Source organism: Neofelis nebulosa, chromosome 8 (genome assembly GCF_028018385.1).
Source record: "Neofelis nebulosa isolate mNeoNeb1 chromosome 8, mNeoNeb1.pri, whole genome shotgun sequence".
Lineage (NCBI taxonomy): Eukaryota > Metazoa > Chordata > Mammalia > Carnivora > Felidae > Neofelis > Neofelis nebulosa.
The window spans coordinates 74,843,342-74,871,313 of record NC_080789.1 but is presented as its reverse complement, the minus strand read 5'-3'; the positions used below and the strand labels follow the sequence as shown (position 1 = coordinate 74,871,313).

General features: G+C 37.5%; 1 protein-coding gene and 1 pseudogene across 1 annotated transcript in view; one reads left to right on the top strand and one right to left on the bottom strand.

Moving 5' to 3' along the window:
* SLC2A13 (solute carrier family 2 member 13) overlaps positions 1-27,972 on the bottom strand; it is a 378,958-nt gene that overhangs the window by 206,808 nt on the left and 144,178 nt on the right. Inside the window, exon 4 of the mRNA XM_058743107.1 lies at positions 13,603-13,711. Within this exon, the coding sequence (XP_058599090.1) occupies positions 13,603-13,711 (109 nt within the window). The remainder of the gene's footprint in view (positions 1-13,602; positions 13,712-27,972) is intronic.
* LOC131483708 (small ribosomal subunit protein eS1-like) overlaps positions 19,603-27,972 on the top strand; it is a 43,425-nt pseudogene continuing 35,055 nt past the window's right edge.

Here is a 27,972-nt window from a genome sequence, read left to right as displayed (position 1 = left end):
TCTCTCCTGAGTCCATTCACCTCCCAGCAGGGTCTGGCACCTACACATACCCACAGCTGCACCTTGAGAACCCTGGGTCCCCTGAGCATCTCTGCAGTTTCATTCCACTCCCACCTGGGAATTCTGGGGCTGAGGGAGAACATACTTGGAATCTTGAGTTGTAACTTGGAAGTTTTCCCATAACAGCAATGATAAGATTGTTCCAATATTTCAGATATGGCAAGGCATAAAGAAATTTGTGTACCAGCTTAACATACTGTTTCTACTAGGAAATGACTCACAATTTTTCAACTCAACTTTATATTCTTAGCAAACAGACAATGAGTAAGTTAGAAGTAGCCTCTGTAAAGAGTCAAGGAGAGACACACTCTCTCACAAAACAAACAGCTGGAATATAAACATCTACAATTATATATGCTTATCCAAATTTACTTGTTTGCATTGCCCTAATAATGAAAATATTCCTACAGTTTCAGTTTATTGTATATAATACTCTACTATTACAATATTGCCATTTTACTGAGGTTAATGAGTAGCGTCCTCATTCTATTAATCAAGTAGCTATTTTTTTCTTTCCTTTACCAAAAAAGTTTCATCCAGCTGAACTACAAACAGACCCTGAACAATATAATTTGGCAATCTAGTTCATTCATTTCCTGTTACAGGTGAAAGGAAAAACCCAAAGGCTGTATCAACTCCTTTCTTCCATGCTGGTTTCAGTTCTGAGTTTTAATGAAATGAGTGGTATTACAAGGATGATTCTGATTTCTCCAACTGTGAGAATCTACAGAGACTCAGGTTAAGAAGGAAATAGAAAAGGGATTTTTTTTTCTCTCCATTTTTTAATGTTTTACTAAGGATTAGGAAAAGTCAGGCACTTCAGATAAACGTAAAGTACAGTAGGACTACATTTCTTTTGATGACTGCTGAAGAAAGATTAATAAATGATCCAAGGCTTAAAATAACCCCCTTCATCTTTCAAAATTTCAGCAAGACTTCATGATAAAAAAGAAGCAATGTACACATAATCGTCAATGACATCTTCTGGTTCTGAAGAAGGGAAACACAACAAGCATTTGTTTGCATCTCCAATATTTTCTGAGGGCAATTATGTGCTGGGCACACTTCAAAAGGAACAAGATTGGCGGTGCCTGGGTGGCTCAGTCAATGAGGGTTGGAGCCCCGCATCAGGCTTTGTGCTGACAGTTCAGAGTCTGGAGCCTGCATCGATTCTGTGGCTCCCTCTCTCTCTGACCCTCTCCTGCTCACATTCTGTGTCTCTTTCTCTCAAAAATAAATAAACATTAAAAAAAAAAAGGAACAAGATCTATGAGGGCTCTCCTCTCACAGAACATAATGAAGTAAAAGAAGATAATTTTATGCCATCATAAATACTATAAAGAAGAAAATGCAGTGATACAGATGAAAAGGAGGGGGCTATTTTAGAACAGGGTCAAGGCCTATGTTGAGGTGGTGACATTTAAATTTAGACACAACTGAGAAGGAATCAGCCACAGGGAAGATATGGAAGAAGATCTTTCCAGCCAGAATAAAAGCAACCACAAAGTCTCTATGATGGCAACAAACTTGTAGAGTTTGAGAAACAGATGAAAGAAAAGAAAAAAAGCTGGTGCGGCTGAGACCTAGTGACTGGGGTGGGGAGAGGGACAGGAGATGAGGACGGTGGACAAAACGGGAGCCAGATGGGCAGGCAGTCTGTGGACCATGGCAAAGAGCTAGGTTGAATTGAAGTGTGATAGAAAGCTATTAGAAGTTTTTGAGTAATGGAGCGTTAAGATCTTTTTATTTTTCAAATGCCATTCTTGCTGTTCTGTGGAGACTGACTTATGGAGGGTATACGTGGCAATGGAAGACCAGTTAGGAGATGGTCTATAGCAATACATGAGTAAGAGGCCATGATGGCAAGGATGACTGGTAGTAGGGAAGATGAAGATAAGGGGAAGGATAGATGTAAGAGCTGAAGTTCCTAGTCTTTCTTGCTTCATGGAACCCTTCATATCTCAGTATTTTTTTCACCCATAAGCCAAAAGAAATACCTAATGGTTCAGCTTATTAAGGTACAGACTACCTAACAGTAGTGGTCTGAGCATGTCTGTGTTTCCCTCACAAATTTAAAATATCTCCTGGATCCCCCTGTGAGAAGTGTCTCGTGCCTCTGTTACAGTTTGGGAATCATGGTTTGGAGCTTACTCCCTAGAGGACAGGATGTGGGGAGCAAGAAGAAAGAAAACCAGAGAGGATTCCTATACTTTGGAACAACTTAGCAGTGCCACTCAAGAGATGGGTATGAATGAGGGAAACCAAAACCACCCTGAATGGCAGGTTATATCCCGTTTGTATATAAGGAAGCTGAGATTCAGAATAGCTGTAAGTCACTGAATGCAGAACAATAGGTCAGGAAATCTAACAAAATCTGACTCTAGGTCTGACTGATGCTAAATAAAATAATAATGTAATAAATAATAAACTGCTATGAGTTAGTCACATTGGAGTACCTTAAATATGGCATCTCATTTACCTAACCATGTTATTAAATATGTTGGTCTGATTCCAAAGTCAGCTATAACATACTCCCTCTTAGCTGATAAAAGTGACAGGAAGGTGTTGGCAAATGGCAGTCTCATCACTTAGCCTCAAAATTTTTTTTCTTTCTTTTTTTTTGTAATGTGAAATAAAGGTCTTGGGGGCAAAAAATGAGGCTGAACATTTTACTAATGTCCACAGCTACTGTTGTAATGACTGCACTATATTTCCATTCCTAAAATCAAACCAGTCTAATTGTCTGCCCTCATCCTGGCCCAGCCCTGAACAGGATATGTATGGGGAAAGTTCTAAGCAGAATATTAGCTGAATGTTGATTCCTTAGGGCAGGTGGCACCACCTCAAAAGCCTTGATGGGGCCTGGCTGTGGAGAGTGGCAGGGAATGTGGACAGAGAACACATATACTCCACGAGGCAAAATGGTCCCCTGAAATCTGGACCTCAATGTAAAATGTAACAAGGGCAAAAATTCTGCACTTTCCTAAGAAAACACACCTCGGGGCTAAGTTTAGTTCTTGCAAATAGTCTTAGGTACGTGATTAAATTCCTTAAACATATTTATGATAAATGGCTGAGGAGAAAGCCTTAAGGAAGGTGAAGAAGCTCATGAGAAGAATCCGTGAGGAGGCTGTTACTTCTGTGTAGGAAACTAAAGTTAAAACTGCATAGTTAAATCTACTTTATACATTTTGTGTTTTCTGGTACTGTGCGTTTTTCCATAAATGGAAATAGGAGCACCTTATATTTAGTTCTGTATTATTTTAATCTACCCAGTACAAAATAATCTTATCAAAATAAATGAAGATGTTCCATCAAGAGACACTGTTCATTTTTCTCCCTGCCACAAATGACATGTCATCAGACTATCTGTCTCTGCATTGAGCAGCTTAATAGCATTTGAAATCCTGCAATTCTATCAGTCACAGGAAGCATAATCACAAACTTGGATAGCAGTCACTAACTTAGCTTTCCCGTTGCCCTAAGAAAGAAGGAACCAAGACATCTAACTTGCAGAATTGTTGCCATGGATCTTCACTGTTGAAACCCAAACTAAACTTAAAGAGTATTCATCTAGTACTATAAATCACTAGTAATGTTGTTGCAGTTTGTCACTGATTCTAAAGGTCAGGACTCATTTGGCAGTGGTTTTGGAAGATCCTGTTCTCAAATCTTGAGTGCTGTAGCTGTGGTTCTCCTAAGACCATAACTGCAACAAATGAAAACCAGAAGTTACAAAGATTTTCACATAGTCAGGCCAAAATAGATCCAATCGTAACACCAGGCTATGACCCTGACTACAAACAGAACGAAGGAAAAAAAAAAAAAAGTAGTAACTAAAATCTAGCTGGCTCTCCCTGGGGAGTACTTCAAGGAGGGAAATTTTACTGTCTGTATGCTCCTTAGGGAAAAATAAATCTGCAGTTATAATAAAGCATAATAGCTGTTATGACAATTATCTACTCAGAGTGCTATAGAGGATCATATCAATCAGCCCAGGGAGGCAGGCAGATGGCATGTAACCTGAGTTTGACTTCTTTTAGGGTAAGCTGGATATTTAGGCCTGGGAGAATGGTATATACGAAGGCAATGAGGCCTGGATTCATTTTAAGCATCACCAGAGGTACAGGATATTCAGTATAGCAGGAGGTATAGTGTGTGGAAGTGGCTGGACACAGGGCATGCAAAGACGGACAAAAGTCAGGACATGAAAGGCTCTAGACTTTGAGCTGAAAGCGGTGGGACCTACTAATGATTTTTAAGTCAAGAAGGGATAGGATTTGACTTTGTTTCAGAAAATTCACAGGCAGAGATAAGGACAGACTGAAGGAGGTGAGAGTTAAGGCAGAAAAATCCTCTGAGTCTCTTCCTACAGTGTTGCCCAGCCCCTGGCCTCACATACTTGAGCTAGGGTAGGTCTACCTTGATTTTTCTCTCTTAGGAATTAAGAATTGAGACAACTCCAGTCAATTAATTGTGGATTCTTGAACTCAGAAGTACATTTAAGGTTATGTGGCAGGGTGTGACCAAATATGAACAACAACAACAACAACAACAAAAAACCCAGAGCAAGATCTCAAAAAGAAAGGAGGAAGAGGATGCATTCAGCCAGAGAAAAGCAAGGACAAAGTACCATGTGGACACAGAGGCTGAGCAAATAACTCTCTAGTTTCTGGATTCAGCCCCTTCATAGGCCCAGCTACATTTCCTGCCTTTAGTCTCTAATTCTTACTGCAAACTCCCTTATTTTCCTTAAGCTAGATTTTAATGGGATTCTGGTGTTTGCAAATACAATGAACCCTGACTAAAGCAGAGCCTGAACTCAGACATATAATGAAAATAAAGCAAATAGAAAGGATAGAAGAGATGTTCAGGAAGTAAAAGTGAAGGAAATTGCAATTGTTGTATTTACAAGGGTGAGCTCCCATATAGTGTCTTGGGCACCCACCTCACTGCAATGGGGATTACAGGAGAGGCAAAACTGGAGAGAAATTATAGGCATTTGGTTTTGGACATATGGACACTGGTGAGAGTAGGATATCCAAGTAAAAATGTCCAGTAGTTGGATATAATTGTGTATCTCAGAGCAGTTCTGATGTAGAAATGTGGATTCGGGTCATCCCTCACATGTAGATGGTCATCAAAACCATGAGAGAGGATGAAATCTCCAGCAGATCTATAAGCCAAGGTCTGGGGAGCACCCAGATTAAGGAACAAAGCAAGTAGGCAAAGTCATGAAGGAGACTCAAGATATCATGCTGTGATGTGCCAACAAAGGAAACATTTTAAAAGAACCATGACCAAGTGAGGAGAGCCTAGACAGCTCACTTACTGAGTAGACAACAAATACAAGTGTGGAAAGGAGAATCAAATCCCCCAACACCATCTGACTATCTCCTATGGCAGTCATTTTGCTGCCTCCTTTCATCTTCAAAGGAACTTTTCAAGACAGGTGGCAGCATATTCTTTTAAGGATGAGGGGGCAAAGACCAAAGTTCCCTGGGGATGGGCTAAGTCCTACTGTGTATCTCTAGTCCCTAGCAGAGTGCCTTCTACCTACTTGTTTTAAGAATGAAGAAAGAAGTGAACATCTCTACAAGTTTTTAATAGTCTATCTGGAATTACCCAGACTGGTTACTCTCAAATTTACCTGTGTTTTGGGGGGCGGGGGCAAGGTTTCACTTTATGGACACAGCAAGCCTATTTCTTAGGGTACAGCCCTGGATTTCATGTTGTTATTTCAACTTATTAACAGCATCTCGATTTCATCTACTTACCTTTCAGCAAAGCAGTAGTCAGAGAAAGGGTAGGCAAAGAACTCATGTTTTTATATTACTGAAGATGTCCTGGGGAACCCAGAATCTTAGTTGTTGATATGTTAACAAACCACGGAGATAAATTTCCATTAATTGCCACAGAACCTTAAAACTCACATCTGATTCAGAAAGCATGCAAAAGGATATGACCATCTTTTGATGTAAACCACAAGTCAGGCCACGTGAGGTATATTAGCTCTGATCACCCAAAGGTCACTGAGGTCTTTTCTCCCTGACTTAAACTTCAGATACAAAGAACACCCCTAATACTGAAGTGGACAACACTCCTAACATATCTGTGAGTTAGAAGAAAAACACAACTATGATTTCTTTCTATATTCTGAAAACAGAGACATGAATGAAAGAAGAATATTATAACAATTTTCTATCTACAGAGGATGGCTTAAATCCTGGATTAATGGGCATGGGCCAAAGAGGATGCATTAACTGTGGGATGTCCCTGCTTTCCACAAATTCCCTGGAGTTTACAAAATGCAATACATCCTGAGCAGAAATGAAGCTTGCATGGACCCAGTGCCTCCCATGGGCCTGAACCATACATACTATTTTCATTTAATCATCGTAAAAGTATTATTCTGGATTTCCAGATCATTGAGACTCTGAGAAATTAAAACAGCATGTAGTGCTTACACAGCAAGTGTACCAGGCTTGGATTCAAATTCAGATCGAACACCAAACGTTGTGTTCATATTTGATACATCACGTTTCTGGCCAGAAAACAAATGCATGTAAAGAAATTTTAAAAACGTATCAAAAAAAATCACTTATATATGTCCTCTTCATGTTCCAGGTAAAACTAGTCTTTCCATATACAGTGTTCCTAACAACATATTAACGTGGCTTTTATAATGCTGCGTGGTAAGTATTTGTGTCTAATTGCTGGTAGAATAAAGATTTCTCAATGACAATAATTATGTTTTTTTTCAACTTTTTTTTTTTTTTAATTTATTTTTGGGACAGAGAGAGACAGAGCATGAACGGGGGAGGGGCAGAGAGAGAGGGAGACACAGAATCGGAAACAGGCTCCAGGCTCCGAGCCATCAGCCCAGAGCCTGACGCGGGGCTCGAACTCACGGACCGCGAGATCGTGACCTGGCTGAAGTCGGACGCTTAACCGACTGTGCCACCCAGGCGCCCCGACAATAATTATGTTTGAAGCTCTATCAATAATATAGGAAATGTTGGTTGAAGGAATAAATGAATACTTTAGTTTTAAGATTCCTATCACGAGACAAAATTATTCATGAATTATATAAAAAACCTCCAAAAAATAATAATATTCAAGGAAATATATTTTCATCATTTCTTATGAAACTTTTGTTTTATTACTTACTTTTTGTATGGTTAGTTAATTTTTTTCACTAAAAATAAATTTGCTATAACCGTGGAAAGACACTAAGAAAGTCCATATCTATATTGTGTGAACTTGTTTTTATACATATTTGAAGACACAGCAAGATTTTATTTTATTTTTTTTAACGTTTATTTATTTTTGAGACAGAGAGAGACAGAGCATGAACGGGGGAGGGTCAGAGAGAGGGAGACACAGAATCCGAAACAGGCTCCAGGCTCTGACCGTCAGCACAGAGCCCGATGCGGGGCTCGAACTCACAGACCGCGAGATCGTGACCTGAGCCGAAGTCGGCCGCTTAACCGACTGAGCCACCCAGGCGCCCCGACACAGCAAGATTTTAAACAGATGCTTTTAATGCCCTGCCCCATATGCTCTTGGCCCCTCTCTGAATGTCCTCTAGTTATGGAAACTCACTCTAGAATATGGCAATTTCTAGTTAAACTGTGTCTCTCTTCTTAGGTCCTGAGAACTCTGGCTCCCGGAGAGATTGCTCAGGGAACCAAAGAATGACTGTAGGCATGACACTGCCTTGAGGGACTGGGGATGGTGAAGAAGTATTCCTGAAATAGTGTTGAATCACATTCTACCCTATTCCTCAGCAGGATTTGAACTCTGCTTACTGAGATCAGCTGAGATGCTTCACTGCATCCCAGACCCTACCACACTTTCCCTGCTCTCTTACTCATGCTTCTTGGTAGCATCCCCCCCCCCCCCCAAAATCACCTGCATCCAATTCTTGATCTTAGAGCCTGAGTTTTGGAGAACTCAAACTAAGACAGGTGTGCAACATATACAGAGGGAAATGGAAAGCAAACAGACACACTAGAAAGCCCTTCTGTTTAGAGGGTTTAGAGCTTCTCTCATGAGAATGCTTTGTTTTGCACATTAAGACAGTGACAGTGATCTGTCATGAAAAATGGCCTTAGACTCAAAAGGTGGAAGTTGCATCCTTTCCCTTGTACATTATTTGAGAGGCCAGTGAAGTTCACTCAGCTTGAGCCTACCCTTACAACATTATGGAAGCCATGTTCTCGCACATCAGGCTTGCTACACAATCTTGGGGCAAAGCACTGTCAACTATAACCAAGATCGTGCTTCTAAAAAAGATATGCTTTGGAAATACAAGTGTGGTCTTAACAATAAGGTGTTAAGTATCTAGGACAATAACAAGCATTTAACCAATCTTTCAAAAATTATGTCTACCAAATACATTTTCTCTTTTTAGATTAAAACTGATCTCCTGCAGTCTGATAACTTTCCAAACAAGAAAGGTTTAAAGTGTTTCAAACACAAATGTTTTAGCTTCCATTTTTGAAACCCCATTTTTCCTCATCAAATGTACATTAAAGCTCATCTACTTCACTTGACAGGTAATTAGAATGAAGGCAAGTAACTGGCATGCCTAAAGTCCCACTGTGGAGACAGATTTTGAAACTAATTCTCTCCTGATTCCTGGGCCAATATTCTTCCCAACACATTAAACTCATCTTGCAAAGGAGTGAACCCTGAACCTTCACTATTTCTCATCTGTTTAATCACTTTCATCTAATGAACACAACTGACTACAAATACACTCATCCTGAAGCATTTCAATGGGGTAAGCATGTTATCATTCAACAGCTTTTCTGGATTATGTTCAGAGTCCTACTGAGGTGGTGGAGAGAGAAGAATGTTCACATTAGTGAGCAGATGCTTTGGTCCATGCATCCTGCCTGCTGAAGATCTCCGAGAGCAAAACCTCACCTCTGGCTCCGATTTACAACAGGAGAATGCATAAATCCTTATTGTTTTCCTCTTATTTCTTGTCACTTTTATTTGTCTCTACATTTACCACCATCTGCCCATGCCTGCTTGCTGTGCCATGTTTCCTGACTGCATGATCATTTTTTATACTAGGAGAGTTTGTCGAGGATAAAATATGAGAATGGAACAGATACAGAAATACTGCCCTTATGAAATTAATGAAAATGATTAACAAATATAAATGCCTCACCCAGTCATCAATTGGGCTGGCTTGTCCAGGAACTCTAGACAAGGGTAGAAAGCAAAGGCTTTACTTAACTGGGTACCAGGAGATTAAAGAATGTAATGAGCTTTATGATTCTTGAAGATGGATACACACAATCATTCCACATTCTTTTTTAATCCTTGGATGGTACTGAGTTCCACTAACTTTGATTTCTTACCTTATATTACCCCCAAACAAGCTTTAAACAGTCAGCTCTGGGCATTTCAGGTGTTCTAAAACTAGAGTGGTTCACATGTGATCTGGAGTCAGAAAATCAGGGTTCCACCCTCACTGCTAAAACTTATTAACTGGATGACAATGAATAAGTCATTTAACTTGTTAAGCCCTAGCCTCAGCTACAGAATAAACAGAAGAACTGGCTCTACTTGACAGGATTTTTATGAACATCTGGAAAGATCGTGTCTATAAAAATACTTTATAGTGTTACACATGTAACATGGTAAAAACGTTTATTATCATGATCATAATACATAATTATACCATTAGAGGGGCTAGCAGTTTTGTCCTAATTTTTTTCATTTTCTGTGTATATTTAAGTGAGTTAATGCATGCTACAGGAATATCTGGTATTTAGTGTTCAGTGAAGGATAGCCCTTAACATTATTACTATAAGGGCATATTTTCCAAAATCCTTTATTATCTCTTGTAAATATGAGAGAAGAAGAGATCACCTGGGGATTAAGGGAATGCAGCTACAGAGGTAAGAATCACTGCCCAACCAATATAAATGCCTATTTCCCACTCCCACTTTGAGTTAGTAGAACAGGGAAGAGTAGGAAGAGAGAAATCTTGGAACCTTAATCTAAAAGAAGAATAGGTTAAAAGTAGAGTACTGGCACAGAGTACCCAAAAGAAATCTTTCTCTCACAATCGTTTTTACCTGAAGCTGACTCAGAAGCTTAAATTTCTGGATTTCCTTCTCCTCTTTACTACTGATCTTCTGTGTAACCTTAAAGTGAGCCATTTAACCACTTGGTGGTCTTCCCAGGTAAAAATCTGTTAACTCCCACCCGTCTAAGATGGACTGATTACATGTTCATAAGAATGTATCAAGATACAGCTTATAAATTGCTCAAAAGAAGCAACATGCTATCAAACCTCTAAACAGCCAGGTGTTTTCCTTATTTTTCTTACTTTTTCTCCTTCTTTCCCTCCCACATATACACACATTTTGGCTGTAGTAATAACAATGTGGGAAGGGTTCAAGTATCAGTAGTCATCAGATAAAATTTGTTAGATAGGAAATGGAAATTTTCTTGACTTTGTAAGTAGAGCTTAGAAGAGATCACAATGAGAGTTTCTTAAGAAAGTTTCCTCCACATTAATCATCATCAACTTCATCTATTACTCCTCTCCTTTTTAACACATGTGGAAATATTTTATTGGTCTGTGAGATATAGTGCAATAATATCAACACTTTTATATTAGGAAAGCTAGTACTCCATGTACTCTGTTCTTTCTCTACTGTGAAAAGAAAATAATCTATTCAACATGTTTTGAAATTAAGTGATTAAAGTCTTATTAGAAAATTGCTTCTTCTAAGAGTTTAATGTAGTGTCTAGAGTATGTAATGCTTTTAAGAACTCAGAAGCTCACTGTTTGATAGGATAGCAGATAAGGTATAGGTTAGGATATAAATGTGAGTTATACGAATAACAAATACTTAGACATACACACACACAAAATATTTTTTTTTCATTGGAGAGGATGTGAAAATTAAATATTATAAGAAGAAAATCTATTTCCTTGATTGAGGTAGGATACTAAATAGGTCAAGGAGATAGAAACAAAAATTCTATGAGGGAAAACAGACAAAACTAAACATGGGAAGATATATAATGCAACTGGAAGAATGATTTATCTTTCAGTATCTTTCCATATGATCTTCCTATGAACTTTTCTTGGTGAGAGATAGAATACAAAATACCTCATATTTCAGTTTCACACAAACGTCCAGGTGAAAGACAGACTTTGTAAAAAGATTTCAACGTCTACAGATTATTAGGTTTGGGCTGTGAATACTGAAGAGCACTGCCTACTTTATTTTCCACTTAGCAGGAAAAAAGCTGGAAAGAAAAAGTAATGAAATACACATAACGGAATATCCATAAAAACAGAACTCCAAATTAACAAAATGACATTTTTTAAAATAAGAAAAATACATAATTAATATTTTCTACTAAAAACAAAACATAAACTACTAGATTCCAGTTAAGAAATTATTTTAAATTAGAAGCAACAAAACTTACGATAGTATTTACTGAATCTTAAGAATGGAGAAAGACACACGCACCAATACAGACTAGAAAGAGTAAAGGATAACACACTATAGGAATGACTCCCAGATTAGTCATCTTCCATCCAGATGATGACAGTAGTGCAGTCTGTTATAATGAAAGATTTGCATTAAGTTTTATGGGCTTAAAATATGAATGTTTGAAACTGTGTATTATGAATAACCAGCAGTTATTTATCTCAGGCATCTTTCATTTAAGTGTCTAACCCTCTAACCTCCAGACATTAAAATGTCGTATTAATTTCTTCAGGGAGTTGGCCATCTGTTTTGCATCACGTAGAAGCAATCTAAATTGAGCCATCATTTACCTTATTTTATTCTTCCTACTTTCCAGGATTAATACTCAACTGCAAGCAAAAGCTGTTTGACAATGCCACCTCTATTATGTACAGTTTGTGATAAGCAAAGCACATAATGACTACCATAAATTTTAAGGACTGTCAGGATTCTTAGACTCGTATCACTTGATCTCACTGTGAAAAGACTGAGTATTTGGAGAAATAAATGCCTTATTAAAATCTGAAAACCCTGGGGTGCCTGGATGGCTCAGCCAGTTAAGCATTCTACTCTTGATTTCGGCTCAGGGCATGCTCATGATTCGTGAGTTGGAGCCCTACATGGGGCTCTATCCCGGCAGCACGGAGCTTGCTTGGGATTCTGTCTCCCTCTCTCTCTGCCCCTCCCCCACTTACTATCTCACTCTCTCTCAAAATAAAATAAACTTTAAAAAATTAAAAACCTTAATCAGCATGGTTTACACTAGATATCTGTGAATGGACTATGACAGCCATTTCAACTAGGAACACACTGGCCTCAGCCGCTACCCATCAATAAGAGTTGGCTCTGTTGATGATGTTTTATAGGAATACAATAAAGCAGAACAAAAATTTACTGTGTCAAATTTAAATGCCTAGAAAAGGGCAGAACAAACAACAGAAACAGAGAATATATTTTAAGTTAGGTTGATAAAATAGACATTCACATAGGATATCACTGCACTGCATTACTTGAAAGTATGAGCCTCATTACAATTCTGTTCCATCACCACACTTAGGATGGCAGACACAGAACCACTGTGGTGCACCTCACCCAGAAAACAAACATAGTCCCAAGGAACTTCAAAGGAAAATATCAAGAGTCCTAAATACAAATGGTTTACCAAGTAAATTTGAATTTTACATGACTTGCATTTTTTGGTGAGTAATTTTAGCCAATAGGTCGTGGGGGAGAATTTTCCAAGATGTAGCAGGTTTTCACCCAACAACTAATTTCTCGGCAAAACTCATGACTTTCCTCTAACCCATGTTGTATTACCTAGGATCTTAAAAGTCTTTTCTGTGGAGGACTGGAATAGTCCTGCCCAGCCCTTATCACAATTTGAAATTCTATATTAAACTGTGAATTTATTCATGTCTACTTTACTCATTCCTGTGTGTCTCGTATAAAATAGGCCATTAAAAAATGTGTTTAATGTTGAACGAATGAAATATGCTACAACCTATTCATCCTGCTCCACCTCCCAAACCCATACAACTTTGGGGATTAATCTGAAACCAGACAATATGAAACTTTTGTGTCTTCCCATTCTGATGGTAATAAACATCTTCTATTAATGTTTTCATCACATTGTATTGTAACTGCCCCCAAAAGAAACGAACTAGTTATCTGAGTGCCCATTAATCCCTGGCAAGGCCAGGTGATTCCCTTTTGTTTCACTTTCTAACCAGCATCAAGTAATGGCTTATGAAAATGATACATTCATTAGCTTAGAATATAAGGAAGTACCAGATGATGTACAAGAAAAAATTTATGATATCAAATAAGGCAATAAAATATAACAATATAAATCACCTCCTTCTAAACCACACATCGACAGGATTAAAAATTGCAAAGTATCTTCCAAAAGGAGGATCCTACACAATTAATACAACAAAACACCAAAAGTCCTATTCTTTTTTTTTTTTTCCATGTAAAATAATTCCTTCACAATTCCTTTTCAGTAAAAAGCCAGGAAAGAAATACATACATGATGGTGTTAATGCCTGAGAGCTGTTGGAACATTTGCAGACCACAACCCACAATTAAAGCTCGGCGAGTTGGGGGATAACTCAGCATTCTGCAGATCACAGGTCCAGCTTTTTTAAAAAAGAAAGAAAAAGAAGGACACATCTATTATTTTCAGCTCCCACAGTCATTGTTCCCATTAGGATTAATTTCCCCAAATCTCTGTGAAGTCAACATAACTGGGCATTATAAAATAGAATGTATATACTTTTACAGAAATCTGGGCACGATGTATTTTCTAAAACAGATTTAGTATATATTTGAGTTTAAACTGTAAAAGCAACAAGGAACAACTGAAGTTAAAGCAATTAATGGGTTCTAGGAAGACCTACATAATTGGAACCGTCAGTAATTATTCTTCCTTAAATCCCTACAAACTGCATTAACTACTCTTCATTTTTCCACTTTCTTGGCAATTATTATTTAAAATCCATTCAATGTGGGACTACTTACAAAGTCACTGGCAAATTGCTTTAATCAACCAAAAGAATGGCATTCATTAAAAACAATTAAACAAGGAACAGAATTCATTCCAATTTATCTGACTTAAGTAACAAAATTCTTTCCAACCTATTCAATTAAAGTTAAGAAATTTGGGCAAGGTATCAGACTTGGTTATGGTTTATATGGTGTATACTATTAATAAATGCTACCCAAAAGATAATAAAAGAAAAAAATTACATAGGGGTATAAATAAATATATATAAATATATTTTTTTCTAGATTTTGAATAGTTCCCTAACGGGCATTCAGTGATCTTTTTAAAATACAAATGGGCTTTCAAAATGGCACAGATGCCTTGGTCTCTATGTCAGAACACTAGATCAATTTTGGAAAGCTGCAGATATGAACCACAGAGGTCATATGTAAGATAACTAACCTTATTGACATCTATGGTCTGGGCATAATTATTAAAACTGCCCCTTCTAGTCCCAGAAGTACTTCAAGCACACCTTTACCTGAGCTTGAAGAGGCATTCTATACAGTGTCCTCATGGGGCCAGGGTTGACTCCCAGGACCTATGGTATTCCCACTGTTAGAAGAGATGGCCTAGGATCACTGGAATGTTAATTGCTTAATTAGAGGAATTCTTCCTGGAGGCCAAGTTTCATTAGTAAACCCTAAACCAAGTCAAGTTCAAAATCCAAGGAAATTTTACCATTTCAGCAACCTTTAGGAAATCTAATATCCCAGTTCACAAAAATGGAATAAAATATGCTGTTGTCTTGGCAATAAAAGTTAACATGGGATGTTGAGCCAGGGTATTAATTAGAACTGAACATTATCGGAGTGAGAATATTCATCTCTACATGCATGTGATTAAAACCACATGAAAAACTTGATTTACTGCAAATGATTTTGTCCTGAAATGGTAAGACAGGATACGGACAGAGAAGCATTTATGGTCATTCAAAGCTTAATGCAGTGACAACCCCTTTAGAAAGGAGGGTGAAAGTATTTTAATGTCAAATGTTTTAGTTTAAAGTAAAGCAGTTTTAAACCTAGTGTATCAGAAAAGCTGAAATAGGTAGATTTTCAAAGCTTTACTGTGACAATACTGAAATACATCTGGATCAGTTGACTGAAAGGTAGCAGGTTCGCCTGCAAATTCAGCTATCTGTAAATGAGTCACAACATGAAAAACACACGGCATCATAAAATGATATACCAATTTCCATAAATAAAAAAAAAATAAGTGAAAAATATTATCACTTACTTTGTGTACCATGGAAAATTTAAAACAATGACGACAACACAAAAACAAAACCCCTTTTTCAGCTTTTAGTACTAAACCTCCATAGATGAGAAACCGGTGTTTTGCCAGGAATCTATTATAATCTGTGGGCAGCTGTGCCTACTTTCACTATTAAACTGTTCCATGATTTGATGGACAGACTAGGTAATAATGATTTTAGGAGACAGAAAAATAAAGAGAAAATTAGGACAAATTAGGATTAAAGTTTGACTTGTATAAATAACAAGATATATACTATTGTATAAATGTCACATATTTATTTCCTAGTTTTTAAAATTCTGAGTTTTTTAGCTTTTTTTTGGTTTTGATTTCCTGCTAAAAATAAACAATAGCTGTTCTGTTATTAGAATGGCTTTAATATACAGATAAATTCTGGTCACGGTAGTGCACATCTGATTATGCATAAATAAAAGGAAAGAATTTCCTTTCATTAAAATTATAAACCAGCTTTATTAGGCAGTAAAATTGACTTAAATGCAAACTATCATTAATTTTTGTATCACAGAAGATATGAAGCAGAAGAAAAAGATCAAACATATTAATTGGTTGAATGTTTGTAAGTGAAAATTTAAAATGTCATGCTCTACTTATTATATTTGATTTTTATAATTAAAAACATTTAGTGTATACAAACATTTTACAATTTTTAAAAAGTTATTTGTCTTTGGACACAAATTCCCACACAATAAACCCTACTGGACTCAAAATATAACATACACTAAAACACCAGATGAAAGAACCAAACATAGGTTCATCTTTTCCTCCATTCTGAACACCTCATACTAATATTCACAATGGCTGTCCAAGTGTGGCAGATACTCCAGTGGCAAGGATGAAAAGGACAGTCCTACAAGTGTAGCCATTCCTGTTAATGGCTGTCTATGAGCCAAGCCTACAGATGTTTCTCCAGGTGTAATTAAAAATGCACTAGAACTCACTCTGAATAAAATCCAGCTCCTGATTTCCACTTCCACACAAGATGGGAGTGATGGTTACCAGATTTGCCTTCAACTTGAAACCAACTAAAAGTCATGAAAAATGTATTGGACAATAGTTCTCATGATAATGGGTAACAGGCAACAAAGGATAGTGACCTCTGAGATTCAGTGAACAAAAGAAGTGAACCCAACAAAGACTGCCCAAGCTTAATGCCTCAAAAAAATTTTCCAGGACACAATACAAAGAGGGGAAGCTAGGCAGACCCTGGTGGTCTCCCTGAATTGAAAGGATGCAGCTCAGAATGCAGGGATGCCAAAGCAGCTAGACTTGCCAGAATGGAGTGCCAGAGTGGAGTGCCAGAGTGGAGAGAAATTCACAGAGAGGGGACAATGGAGATCTGCAGTCCCCCTTGGGTATTCCTCCATTGAGTGGGTATGTGTGAGGAAACTACTCAAGGCAGGAATAAGAGCTGCAGGAAGGGATTAAAGAATTCCACTCCAGGACTTGTTTGTACCAATCAGAGGGAAAGATCTAGAATGTAAGGAAGAGTAATCAAAAGTACCCAGATTAAACACTGCTTGGGTACCATCCAAAAGAGCTTAAAAATCAAGACCCCCCTGCTTCCAAGGAATTGAATAGCATCTGAGAACAAAGTTCAACAGTAAGATAAAATTTATAATGTCTAGCATACAATAAAAAATTATCAGACATGCAAAAAGGCAGGAAAGTACAACCTGTAACAGCAAAGGGACTAATTCATCAGGAGGACATAACAATCCTAAATGTTGAGGCACTTAATAAGAGTTTCAAAACATATGAAACAAAAATTGATACAACAGCAAGGGGAAATAGAGAAACCCAAAGTCATACTCAAATATTTCATCATTCTCTTTTCAGTAACTCATACAATTAAGTAGGCTGAAAATTTGCAAAGATACAGAAGATTTCAACAACATGATCAACAAACTTGAGCTGACATTTTTTTTTTTTTTTAATTTTTTTTTCAACGTTTTTTATTTATTTTTGGGACAGAGAGAGACAGAGCATGAACGGGGGAGGGGCAGAGAGAGAGGGAGACACAGAATCGGAAACAGGCTCCAGGCTCCGAGCCATCGGCCCAGAGCCTGACGCGGGGCTCGAACTCGCGGACCGCGAGATCGTGACCTGGCTGAAGTCGGACGCTTAACCGACTGCGCCACCCAGGCGCCCCCTAGCTGACATTTAAACAGCATTCTACTGACCAAGAGCAGAATACACATTCTTTCCAACAGTAAATGAATGGTAAATGTCATGGAATACTTAGCAAGATAGATTATATTCTCACCTCTAAAACCAGTCTTAATTAATTTAAAGGTATTTAAGTCACACAAAGAATGTTCTTGTACCATAAAGAAATTAATACAGAAATCAATAACTGAACTGGAAAATTCCCTCCTTATTGGTCACTAAACAATACATTTCCATGGAAAAGAGAAACAAAGGGAAATCAGAAAGTATTTGAGCTGAAAGAATATGAAAACACACCAAATGAAATTTTGTGGAATGGAGCTAATGTAAAACAGAGGAAAATTTACAGCAGTGACCATGGCTTCCACTTTACAAAACCAGGAAAAGAGGGACAAATGAAACCCAAAATAAACAAGATAAAAAGAATAATAAAGAGTAGAATAGAAATCCAGGAAATAGATAAAAAGACAGTTGAGGGGAAAAAAAATCAATGAAACCAAAAGCCAGTTAGTTCTTTGTAATATAAATAATATTGACAAATTTTGAGCCACACTGTGGTAGGCTGAATAATAGCCCCTCAAAAGATATGCATATGAACTAATCCTTGAAACTTGTTAATGTTACCTTAGATGGCATAAAAGAACTCTGCAGATGTAATTAAGTTAAGGATTCTGACATGGAAAAGGGAGAATCAGGACAGGATGGGAGAAAGCAATGTGGCCATGAACACTGAGACTGGACTGATGCAGCCATAAGCCAAGAAATGCCAGTTCCACCAGAAGCTGGAAAAGCAAAAAACAAATTGTCCCCTTAGAGCCTCTAGAGGGAGCATGACCCTGCCAACACCTTGATTTTAACCCAATGAAACGAATTTCAAATGTGAGGCCACCAGACAGTGAGAATAAATTTCTACTGTTTTAAGCTACCAAGTTTTAGTGATTTTTTACAACAGCCATAGGAAGATAATACACAGAACAATCAGGAAAAAAGAAAGAGAACATACAAGTTGTTATCATGGATCAGAGAAGTGTCATCGATACAGATCCTACAGATATTTAAAAAATAATAAAGGGGTATTATGAAAAACTTCACGGCATCAAATTCAACATCTTAGATGTAATAGGCAAATTCTCTAAAAGACAGAATCTTCCAAAGCTAACTCAAAAAATAGCCTGAATATACTATAAGCTATTTTAAAATAATGAGTTTGCAGTTAAAAACTTTCCTCCAAGTCTCAATGCTTTGACAGAAAATAAAATAGATCAGGGGCACCCAGGTGGCCCAGTCAGTTAAGTGTCCAACTCCCGATTTCAGCTCAGGTCATGATCTCACAAATTTGTGAGACCGAGCCCCATGCTGGGCTCTGCGCTTACAGTACAGAACTGGCTTGGGATTCTCTCTCTTCCTTTTGCTCTCTGCCCCCCCTCCATTCTCTCTCAAAAACACATTATTTTTTTTTTCTTTTTTTTTTTACAAAAGAAAGCAGATTAGCAGTTGCTTGTACAGGGAACAGTTAAAAAGGAGCACAAAAGAAAGTTTTGAAGGAGCAAGGACATGGTCACCATCATGACAGTGGTGAGGGTTTCACAGTGTACACAACTGTCAAAATGTACCAACATATAAACCTTAACTATGTACCATTTATTATATGTAAATTATACCTCACTGGATATACTAAAACATAACACACACAAACACACACACACACCTTTACAAATAAATAAACTATGTCAATAGGGCTGACACAGTGAAATGATTGGGAAGGAGAAAATTCAAACATTCGAAGACCATAACCTTCGCTGAAATAAGGGCACAAAGGAGTTATTGACTAGATGCAACAACAATATTTGATTAAACTGGACTGATGAAATCAGCTGCAAGATTATCAAGTGAGAACTGTCGAGGATGCAGGACCCTTGGAATCTCTTCAAGATTTTCCTTGCTCTTATTCTTCCCTTTCGTTTTTGTTTGTGGATTTTGCCATGTACTAAAGAAAACTTAAAGAAGAAGTAGAACACATGATGACTAATGAATTCCAAGATGCAAACTGTAGGCGGCTTCTCCACTGCTGAGTCTTCACAGACTAAATTATTTGTCAAAGGTAAGATGCTCTGTGGAGACAAGCAGGGCCCTCAGTGGGAGCACAAGAATCACTGCTCGGCTTCAGATAGCACCCTCCCTGCTCCCCAATTTGGGGCTCCATGACTGGGCTGCAAACAAGCTCAGTAAGAACCCAACACCACAGTCCTCTCCTGATACAACTAGAGGACGCAGTTCTCACGCTCCACAGGCCTTCGGGAAGGGAGGACGTGTGCCAACCACAGTGACACCAACAGATCAATGAGGATTTCAAGGCATCTGCTCAAATCCCAATGGGTTTTCTAGTATTTCAATAGCTCTTCATGTCTTATGAGCCAATTTTCATCATCAGAAGAGCCATAAGTAGGTGAGAGCATTTGGTGTTAATGAGCAAAGGAAGCACAAAGGGATCACGTGATTTCCCAAGGTGACAAACCAGTAAGCATGTAGAGCTAGGAGTTGAGCTACCTTCTTGTTGTTCATCCATAAATGACAGGAAGTTTTATATGCATACTTAAGCTGATTTTCCTTAGCATAAAAAAATCAACAATTGTGAACAGTATAACAGAACAGAACTGAAGCACTTTGAAGCTACAGTAATAAACATGGTCTGTGCTCAAGACTCTAATCCCTCAACCTCCTCTTTTTCTCTTTTTCATAGCCTCACTTGCCACAGTCTCAAGCCTTAACTCCAGAGTTAACTGGTTTCAGAACATTCATTTTACTCTACTCCCTCCACCATTCCCATCTCCAGGGAGGTGAGCATCATTTGCAAATAATTAGGAAAATGGACACACTTGTTTCATGATAAATTCAGTGTGTCTGTGAAGCAGGCCCTCCGTGCTGCTGGGGAAGTCTTTCATTCATCTCTAGTTGGGTCCAAGTTATAGTTTCACAACATGCATTTCAAAAGGTCTTCTTCCTTGGACTTCCACTGTTCCCTCCTGCCTCTGTGACCAAATGCTCCTAGCCTACATAACATGCGTGAAGCACACTCTGTGAGCCTACTCTCTAGGTACAAGAACACCAGGAGTCTCAGAGGAGCTCCTAATATCGGGGTGGGGAGGGAGTCACCCACAGAAATAAAATAAGTTACTCCACAATAGCTTAAGTGCTCTAAGGGAGGTACATATAAAGTAAGGATTCAGGCCTAGGGAAGGACCCAGAAAAGGCATGCCAGCTCAAGTACATATAAAACAGAAGTCATCATTTCTCACCTCAAACTTGTTCTTTACCTTATGTGCTATTAATCAAGATTAAAAACTTGGCATTTGGCTATTCATTCCCTTTTCCTACTTTCCATAGCCAACAAGTTGCTAAATTCTAATGAAAATGAATGTATGTGTGCCTCTTTTCTTTCCACAAAACATCAGAAATTTTTCTTTGGTTTTTGTATCTGTGCTGTCTGTGGCTCCCCAGCTCTCTGCTGCCCCAGCTGGACTCTCAGCCAGCTCATAGGTGAGACAGCACAGGGCAGAGGATGGCAGTGAATCCACAGACCAGGCCTGAAATTACAACTCCACTGCTTGGCCACTGGGAGCTTTTCAGCAGGTTACTCAACCTCAATAAGCCTCTATCTTCTCTTCAGCTACGTGGGTACAGTAGTGGCACTGGCCATTATCAGGATTAGAGATAACAAACTTCCTGGCATACAGTAGGTGTTAATTTTATATGTCTACTTGACTGGGTCACAGAGTGACCAGATATTTAGTTAAACAATATTTCTGGGTGTTTCTATGAGGGTGTTTCTGAATAAGATGAACATCTGAATGGGTACACTGAGGAAAGCACACTGCCCTCCCCAATGTGGGAGGACATCATCCAATCCACTGAGGGTCTAAATAGAACAAAAAGACAAAAAGAGAACAGAGTCTGTTCTCTCAGTCCACCTATTTGAGTTGGCACATTGGTCTTCTGCCCTCAGGCGGCGACTTACACCATCACTCTCCTGGGTCTGCAGCTTGCAGTGGGCAGATGATGATACCTTCTCAGCCTCCATAACCATGTGAGGTCCATTCCTTATAATAAATCAATCTTCCTCCCCGCACTCTCCCCTCCCCCACAGTTCTCCTATTGGTTCGGTTTTTTGAAGAACACTAACACTGACTAAGAAATACATTCTGTATTCAGTGACAAAGCCTTATATATGGTCTCCACTGGATCAGTTCAGCCTCTCCACACTGCCATCACCCTAACGCATACCACCGATCACTTACTTCACTTACCTGCTCAAAATCTTCTGTAACAGACCCACTAGGGCCTATCTGATAAAGGGCACACACCTGTCCCAGACTATCTTTCCAGATTTATCTCACAATACTTCTTCTCTAATACGCTATATACTTCAACAATTTGGGGCAACCTGTTTTACAGAAAGAAGCCTCATATTTTTATATCTCTGTCTCTCATAATGTTCCTGTTCTATGAGGTCACCCCTGTTCTCAAAAGAGGATATTCTGTCATCTGAATCATGCTGTCAGTTTTATACCTCTCTTATGCTCTCACTGCTGGCTAATTTGTTTTGCAGGGTAGGTAGCTGATGTTTCTTCCACACTGAATTACATGGGGTGGGGTGAATGGCTCAGCTTTCATCTCTACTTTATCATTTTGCTTCCCACTGTACTTAGCCTAAGGTCATGCAAACAGAAAAAATTCAATAAATATATGTTTAATGAATATGAGGGAAAAGGAGGGAAGGGAAGGAAGGAGAAAGAACCAGAGCAAATAATGGTTATTGAGAACTCAAGAATAAAGCAATCTGAATACACTGCGAGTTGCTAAACAATGTTGTGATTAATTATAAACCATCACTAAGATCCTGAGCATATCTATGCTGTTTTCCTCTTCAATATGCGGCAGATGATGTTTGTGATTACAAGCTGGTGCTTGGCACATGTTTTGTTTGGAAGAATGGACTGCTGCTACTGATAAATTCAACCCCATGTGGCTCAATCATTCCTTCACAGTCTGGCGTTTATGCCAATACATTCTGAGATCCTTCTAAGGCAATCAATTTGCCAAGATGTTGTGTTGGGCTAGTTGTCTATAGATGCGTGCTTATGAGCTGATCATGGTACATTAAGGCCTATATGCAATGACTGTGTTAATCCAGTCATTATTATTCTAGGTTGCTAAAGCAAAGACTTTTTTCCTATTTATAAGAGGAGATGATAATGGGGCTTTATACTACTAAAATCCTGGTTTTCCCCCAAAACTTTGGTTTTATCTTAATTCTAAAATATTTCTTTCATTAAAGGTATCTACATAAATGATGGCAATCATAAAACGCACCATCTAGCCCAGCAATTCTCAAACAAGACCTCTGAAGTTCCTAACAGCCATGGGAATATGGTATGTTGCTGAGGAAAAAAATATTAAAAATTACTACATTAGACAGTCTTTCTTGAGCTAAGGGAGATATCCTTTTTTAAAAATAAGTGAACAGTTTTCTTAAACTATATTCTTAACAATACTGTCTTTGGACAAAGCAATTTTTAAGTGAAAGAATATATATACTCTTAACCTAATGGTCTTTTGCAGTATTTTCATAACAAGTTGTCATTCTTAGTGATATAAAAAGTCTCTCACCTACCCAAATTTTCTATTACACACTAAGATCTAGGACTATGTATGACTTGCATCTACTGAAGGATTCTGCAACCATAAGTAATGCTGGATAGCACAGGGACCAAGAGTCTCCAAATCAGGGAGTCAAATCAGCTAGATCTGAATTTAGCTTAGCTATGTTGAAGCTGTGTGACCTTGGGCAGGTTCCTTACTCTCTCTGAGCCTCACATGCCACATATATGATAACGTGTACTTCACAGTTATATGGTGATGATTAAAAGTGGTAATGCATGTGAAGTATTGCACCAAAACTCAAATAATGAAGCTATTATTTCATTTATCGGCTCTCTAGAATTTCTCCATAGATGAATAGAAGTAGAAAGTTTTAAATGAAAAATTGTCAATAAATCACATGGGTTTTCTTTCTAGATAAACAAATAAAGTATCTTTACTTTTAAGATTCCACAAAAATACAATTCAAAGAGCTCCATTAACATAAAAAAATAAACGATACACTTATAATTTCTATTTCTTTTATAATAAACAGAAGATTCCTATACAGATTACTAATAAACCACTGGGTGATAAATCAATAATACCTATGCCACAGGCACTTATAATGAATGGCAGTTCTATCAAATTCAATGGCATATGCTGTCAAACTATTCATACAACCACAGAAAAATTAGAATTATCCCATTGCCTGTCTTCATTTTAGATTATGTGTAGACTCCTGAGAATTTAAATATTCCCATATCTCTATTACATCAGAACATTTTTTAAGATATATAAAGGATAACTCTAAACAGGAATACTTTCCTTGGTTTAAAAAGTGTGTATTCATATGGATATTTAAATTTTATATGAATATTTGAATAATATTCTATTAGCATTTTCTGTTTTTAGATTTAAGCATTCAACAAATAAGTACCACTGAGAATAAAGATGAAAATCTAATCAGGATTCATGCATTTTTTAGTGTTCTTTCTTTTTCTATTTGGTTTTATACCTGATAGTTACCATGAATGGAGATACCAAAAAGATAAAAATCAGGCCGAATTAAATAGCTCATAATTTTACAGTAGGGCAGAATGTTGAAAAATTACAAATGTCCTGCCAGATCCTGGAAGCATGATTGTTGCAAACATAGGTGGTACCTTGAAATATAACATCTTGAAGAAGATAGACTGATTTCTGTCAGCATGGTTTCCAAAAACTCATCATTATTCCAAAAATAGCCAAGAACTAGATTTAAAAATGAACCAAACATATGAGGCTGTAAATGTATTCGCTAATTCTAAAGTAGTTCTCCTGCCCCACACTCTTATCTCTTTGCCCACTCTCCAATTACCACCAGCAGCAACAACAACAAAAAAAAGGTGATGGGAAGGAGAGATCTTGGTCTCCTATGTGTTTAAAAAAATCCACGTTAGTCATAAAATATAGAATAAGAAATAAAGATATTCTATAAAAAGAATTTAGTACTAAGTTCTCCAAAATAGGGTAGGAAGTAGAGTACTGGGTTCACGGAAATGAAGAGCTGATTCAAAATATGGATTTTTCCAAGACTCACATCTTTCACTTATAAAGGTTTAACTCCAAAAATAAATAACACTTATGGCAGAATGTAAATGCTGTGGAAAAAGGGAACAGGATAATAACTGCATCTTCCATTTGTTCAGATACACTAAGACATGTGAGATTTAAAATGTCTGTACTAAGCCATGAACACAACACACAAAGCTTGCAAGGGAGCTCTATAAACATTGGTCGCTGAATCCAAGAGAGCTGGTGCACTGGACCCTGGAGGCCACAGGGTGGAAGAGGGATTCAAGAATCTATTTTGCTCAGGGCTGCAATCCAAAAGTATCCTACATCAGCATATAAATAAAATCTCACTTAGGGCTGCTTTATACACTGGCTCTCTTGGCAATTAAGGTCTTTCCAAAAAAGTTTAGTGTAGCTGCTGAGCTTGCTTTGAGTTAACAAAAAAAACACCAGTCACTTCCGAAGACCTTAGCAGAAAGGTTGACCTACACAGCAAGGATGAACAAAAGCCTGGATTTTTAATGAAAAAAAACAAAAAAACAAAAAAACACAAACAACAACAACAAACTTCATTAGATATGTCCTTTAGTCTTCTTGTTTTAATCTACAAAATTCAGAAGAAAATATCCATCAAGAAAATGTAAAACACAAATGACAAAATATAATCACGGTATTTCCCAAATACAACTTAATAGGAAGACCGGTTAACTGGCATAAACATTGCTTCATTTATTCTAGAAAGATGTGCTAGGAACAACACAGTACCAAAACAATCTCTTTTCTTTTGCCCAAAATATTTTATGGCCTAAAGCAGCTAACTATATACCCCAACCTCAGATCAATACCTAAAATAAATACTGAAAAGGAAATTTATGTCCATTAACAAGCTGGTACATTAATTTTAATTTAAAAAAAAGCTATTGGATTTCCATACGGAATTGATCACTTTTACTGAAGATAAAATTTTAAGCTTTTACTTTTAAAGGCTCATCTTGTTACTCATAGCAAATCTGAAAAAGAACAAAATGAGGTAACCTGGAAAGGTAGGAGAGATTGATAACTCTGAGTAAGTTCAAATAACTTCCAAAAACTACTCATAAATCTGGCTCAGAATAGCATATCTTCTAACTTATCAGAAATAAAAATATGACATCTAAAAGCTAAGGCATCTGGAGAAATGTCTTTCAAATTCTCCTTGCCTGGTCGTTATATGCAGTAGGATAATACATAGAAGAAGCATTAAAAGCTCTCTTGTGTCTGGTTGTGACAAATTTTCACAAATATCTACTTATAGGTCCAGTGATACATAAGCGAGGGACTCAGCTGTATAAAAGACGTGGTTTACATTGATTCATGCGTTATAAAGATCAGTTCGGAAGGATCAGTGACCTTTTTTATGGCAAAGTGCAATTTTCAGAGTTTCTGGCCCATTATGAGGGTAATTTCCTTTAGGATCACAATTTTAATTTAAGATAAACCTGAAGGATAGCATTACACCTAGAACACAACTCATCACTCAATGAAACCCAATAAAATACTACTACATCAAAAGGAAAGCAAAGGAAAAGGAAAACTCTCAATGAACATTTAGAAACATTAATATTATTTTATTAACTTGAGGCACAGAGCATATCCCTGAGCCCACAGATTTAAATAAAACTTGGGACATGAGAGATCTGCTAGAATAACACAACGCCTGTGAGAACTGGGCTTGCCTGTATACTATGAGGGTGTTAACATGTTCCTTTTTCTCTTATGTGCACGTACATACACACACGTGTATATATCTATAAAATATATATGTGTACATATGTATATATGTATACATACACACACACACACAGAAAAAAGATGTTTTATATTTACAATGATCACCATTATAGAATCTCTTATTATTTGCAGACCTTTAGTTGCTCATCCCCCTTTCTGACCTCTTCTCCACGCCTACTTGGATGAAGAAAATGAGATATCGCTGAAGATATAAGTACGTTTTTTTCTAACTGCTACAATAATTCTGTTCCTACTTCCATGTTTCTACGCAATGCATAGGCACATGCCTACAAATCTAAGAGTTCTGAAAAACTGTGGCAGAATTTCAACAGAAAACAATTGTTAGAGGAAATAGAGAAGTGAATTCCTTATGTCCCACTCAAGAAATTGTATGGCAGGAACCAGAAAAATACCGGTATAGTAGACCAGTATTTGCATTCGGTGCCTGCGAGCCTGAGAACAGCACTCCAACTAATCATCCCCTAAGCAATTTCACTCAATCTATGTTCACAACCAGACACAAGAGAGCTTTTAATCCTTCTTCTATGTATTATCCTACTGCATATAACGACCAGACAAGGAGAATTTGAAAGACATTTCTCCAGATGCCTTAGCTTTTAGATGTCTGTGGGTATCTAACCTTATTTCCTTGGCATCTTTGGTTTTAATTTGTGATTGTTTTTTATTAGGCAGATTCTCCTACTTTTCTAACATGACACAAACCGTAATTTTACTTGATATGGTTTGAAATGCTCTTCTAGATAAATATGGCTCTCTAGGGATGAGGTCAGTATTTGAAAATCTACATATGGCTGTTTTATTTTGAGGCATGTCTGCAGTTACCATATGGTCAATGGCAATCTGTGAAGGGAGTCAGGATGTGTCTATTTAAAATACTGACTGAAACTTGAGTTTCTCCTTAGAAATGCTTTCATCCATCTACTTTTTTCTGAATGCTGAAGGTTAGTCTTTTAAAAATGCAATCTGCCCGCTGTACTGCAAAATTCAATTACAAAATAAAATTCATTTCTACATATTTTCGGGTATGCATATATAAAAAGCACACTGAGATGTGGAAATGGTGCTGATCCTGCTACTCAACTTGTTCATTTCTTAGACTATATTCTAGTATGGCTCATGATCATCTGAATGTACAATTTAAATAGAAGTGAAGCAGTGTGTAGCTGCATGCTTCTCAGGGATGTCCTAGAACATCCTGTCCTTTGAGGTCCCTTAAAACATCAAGATTCTATGACTCTGTTGAATGAAACTAATTTAGCAACATTTACGTTAAAAATATATGGCTCTTTATGTGAAATATAGCCATGATGTAACTGTTATGTAGGAGTATAAACAAATGTTCTATTTGAGTGAAGAATATAGCTTTTATAAATTATTCCCATTCATTATTCATCAAGTTACTATAAATGTTATAGGAAAATAGTG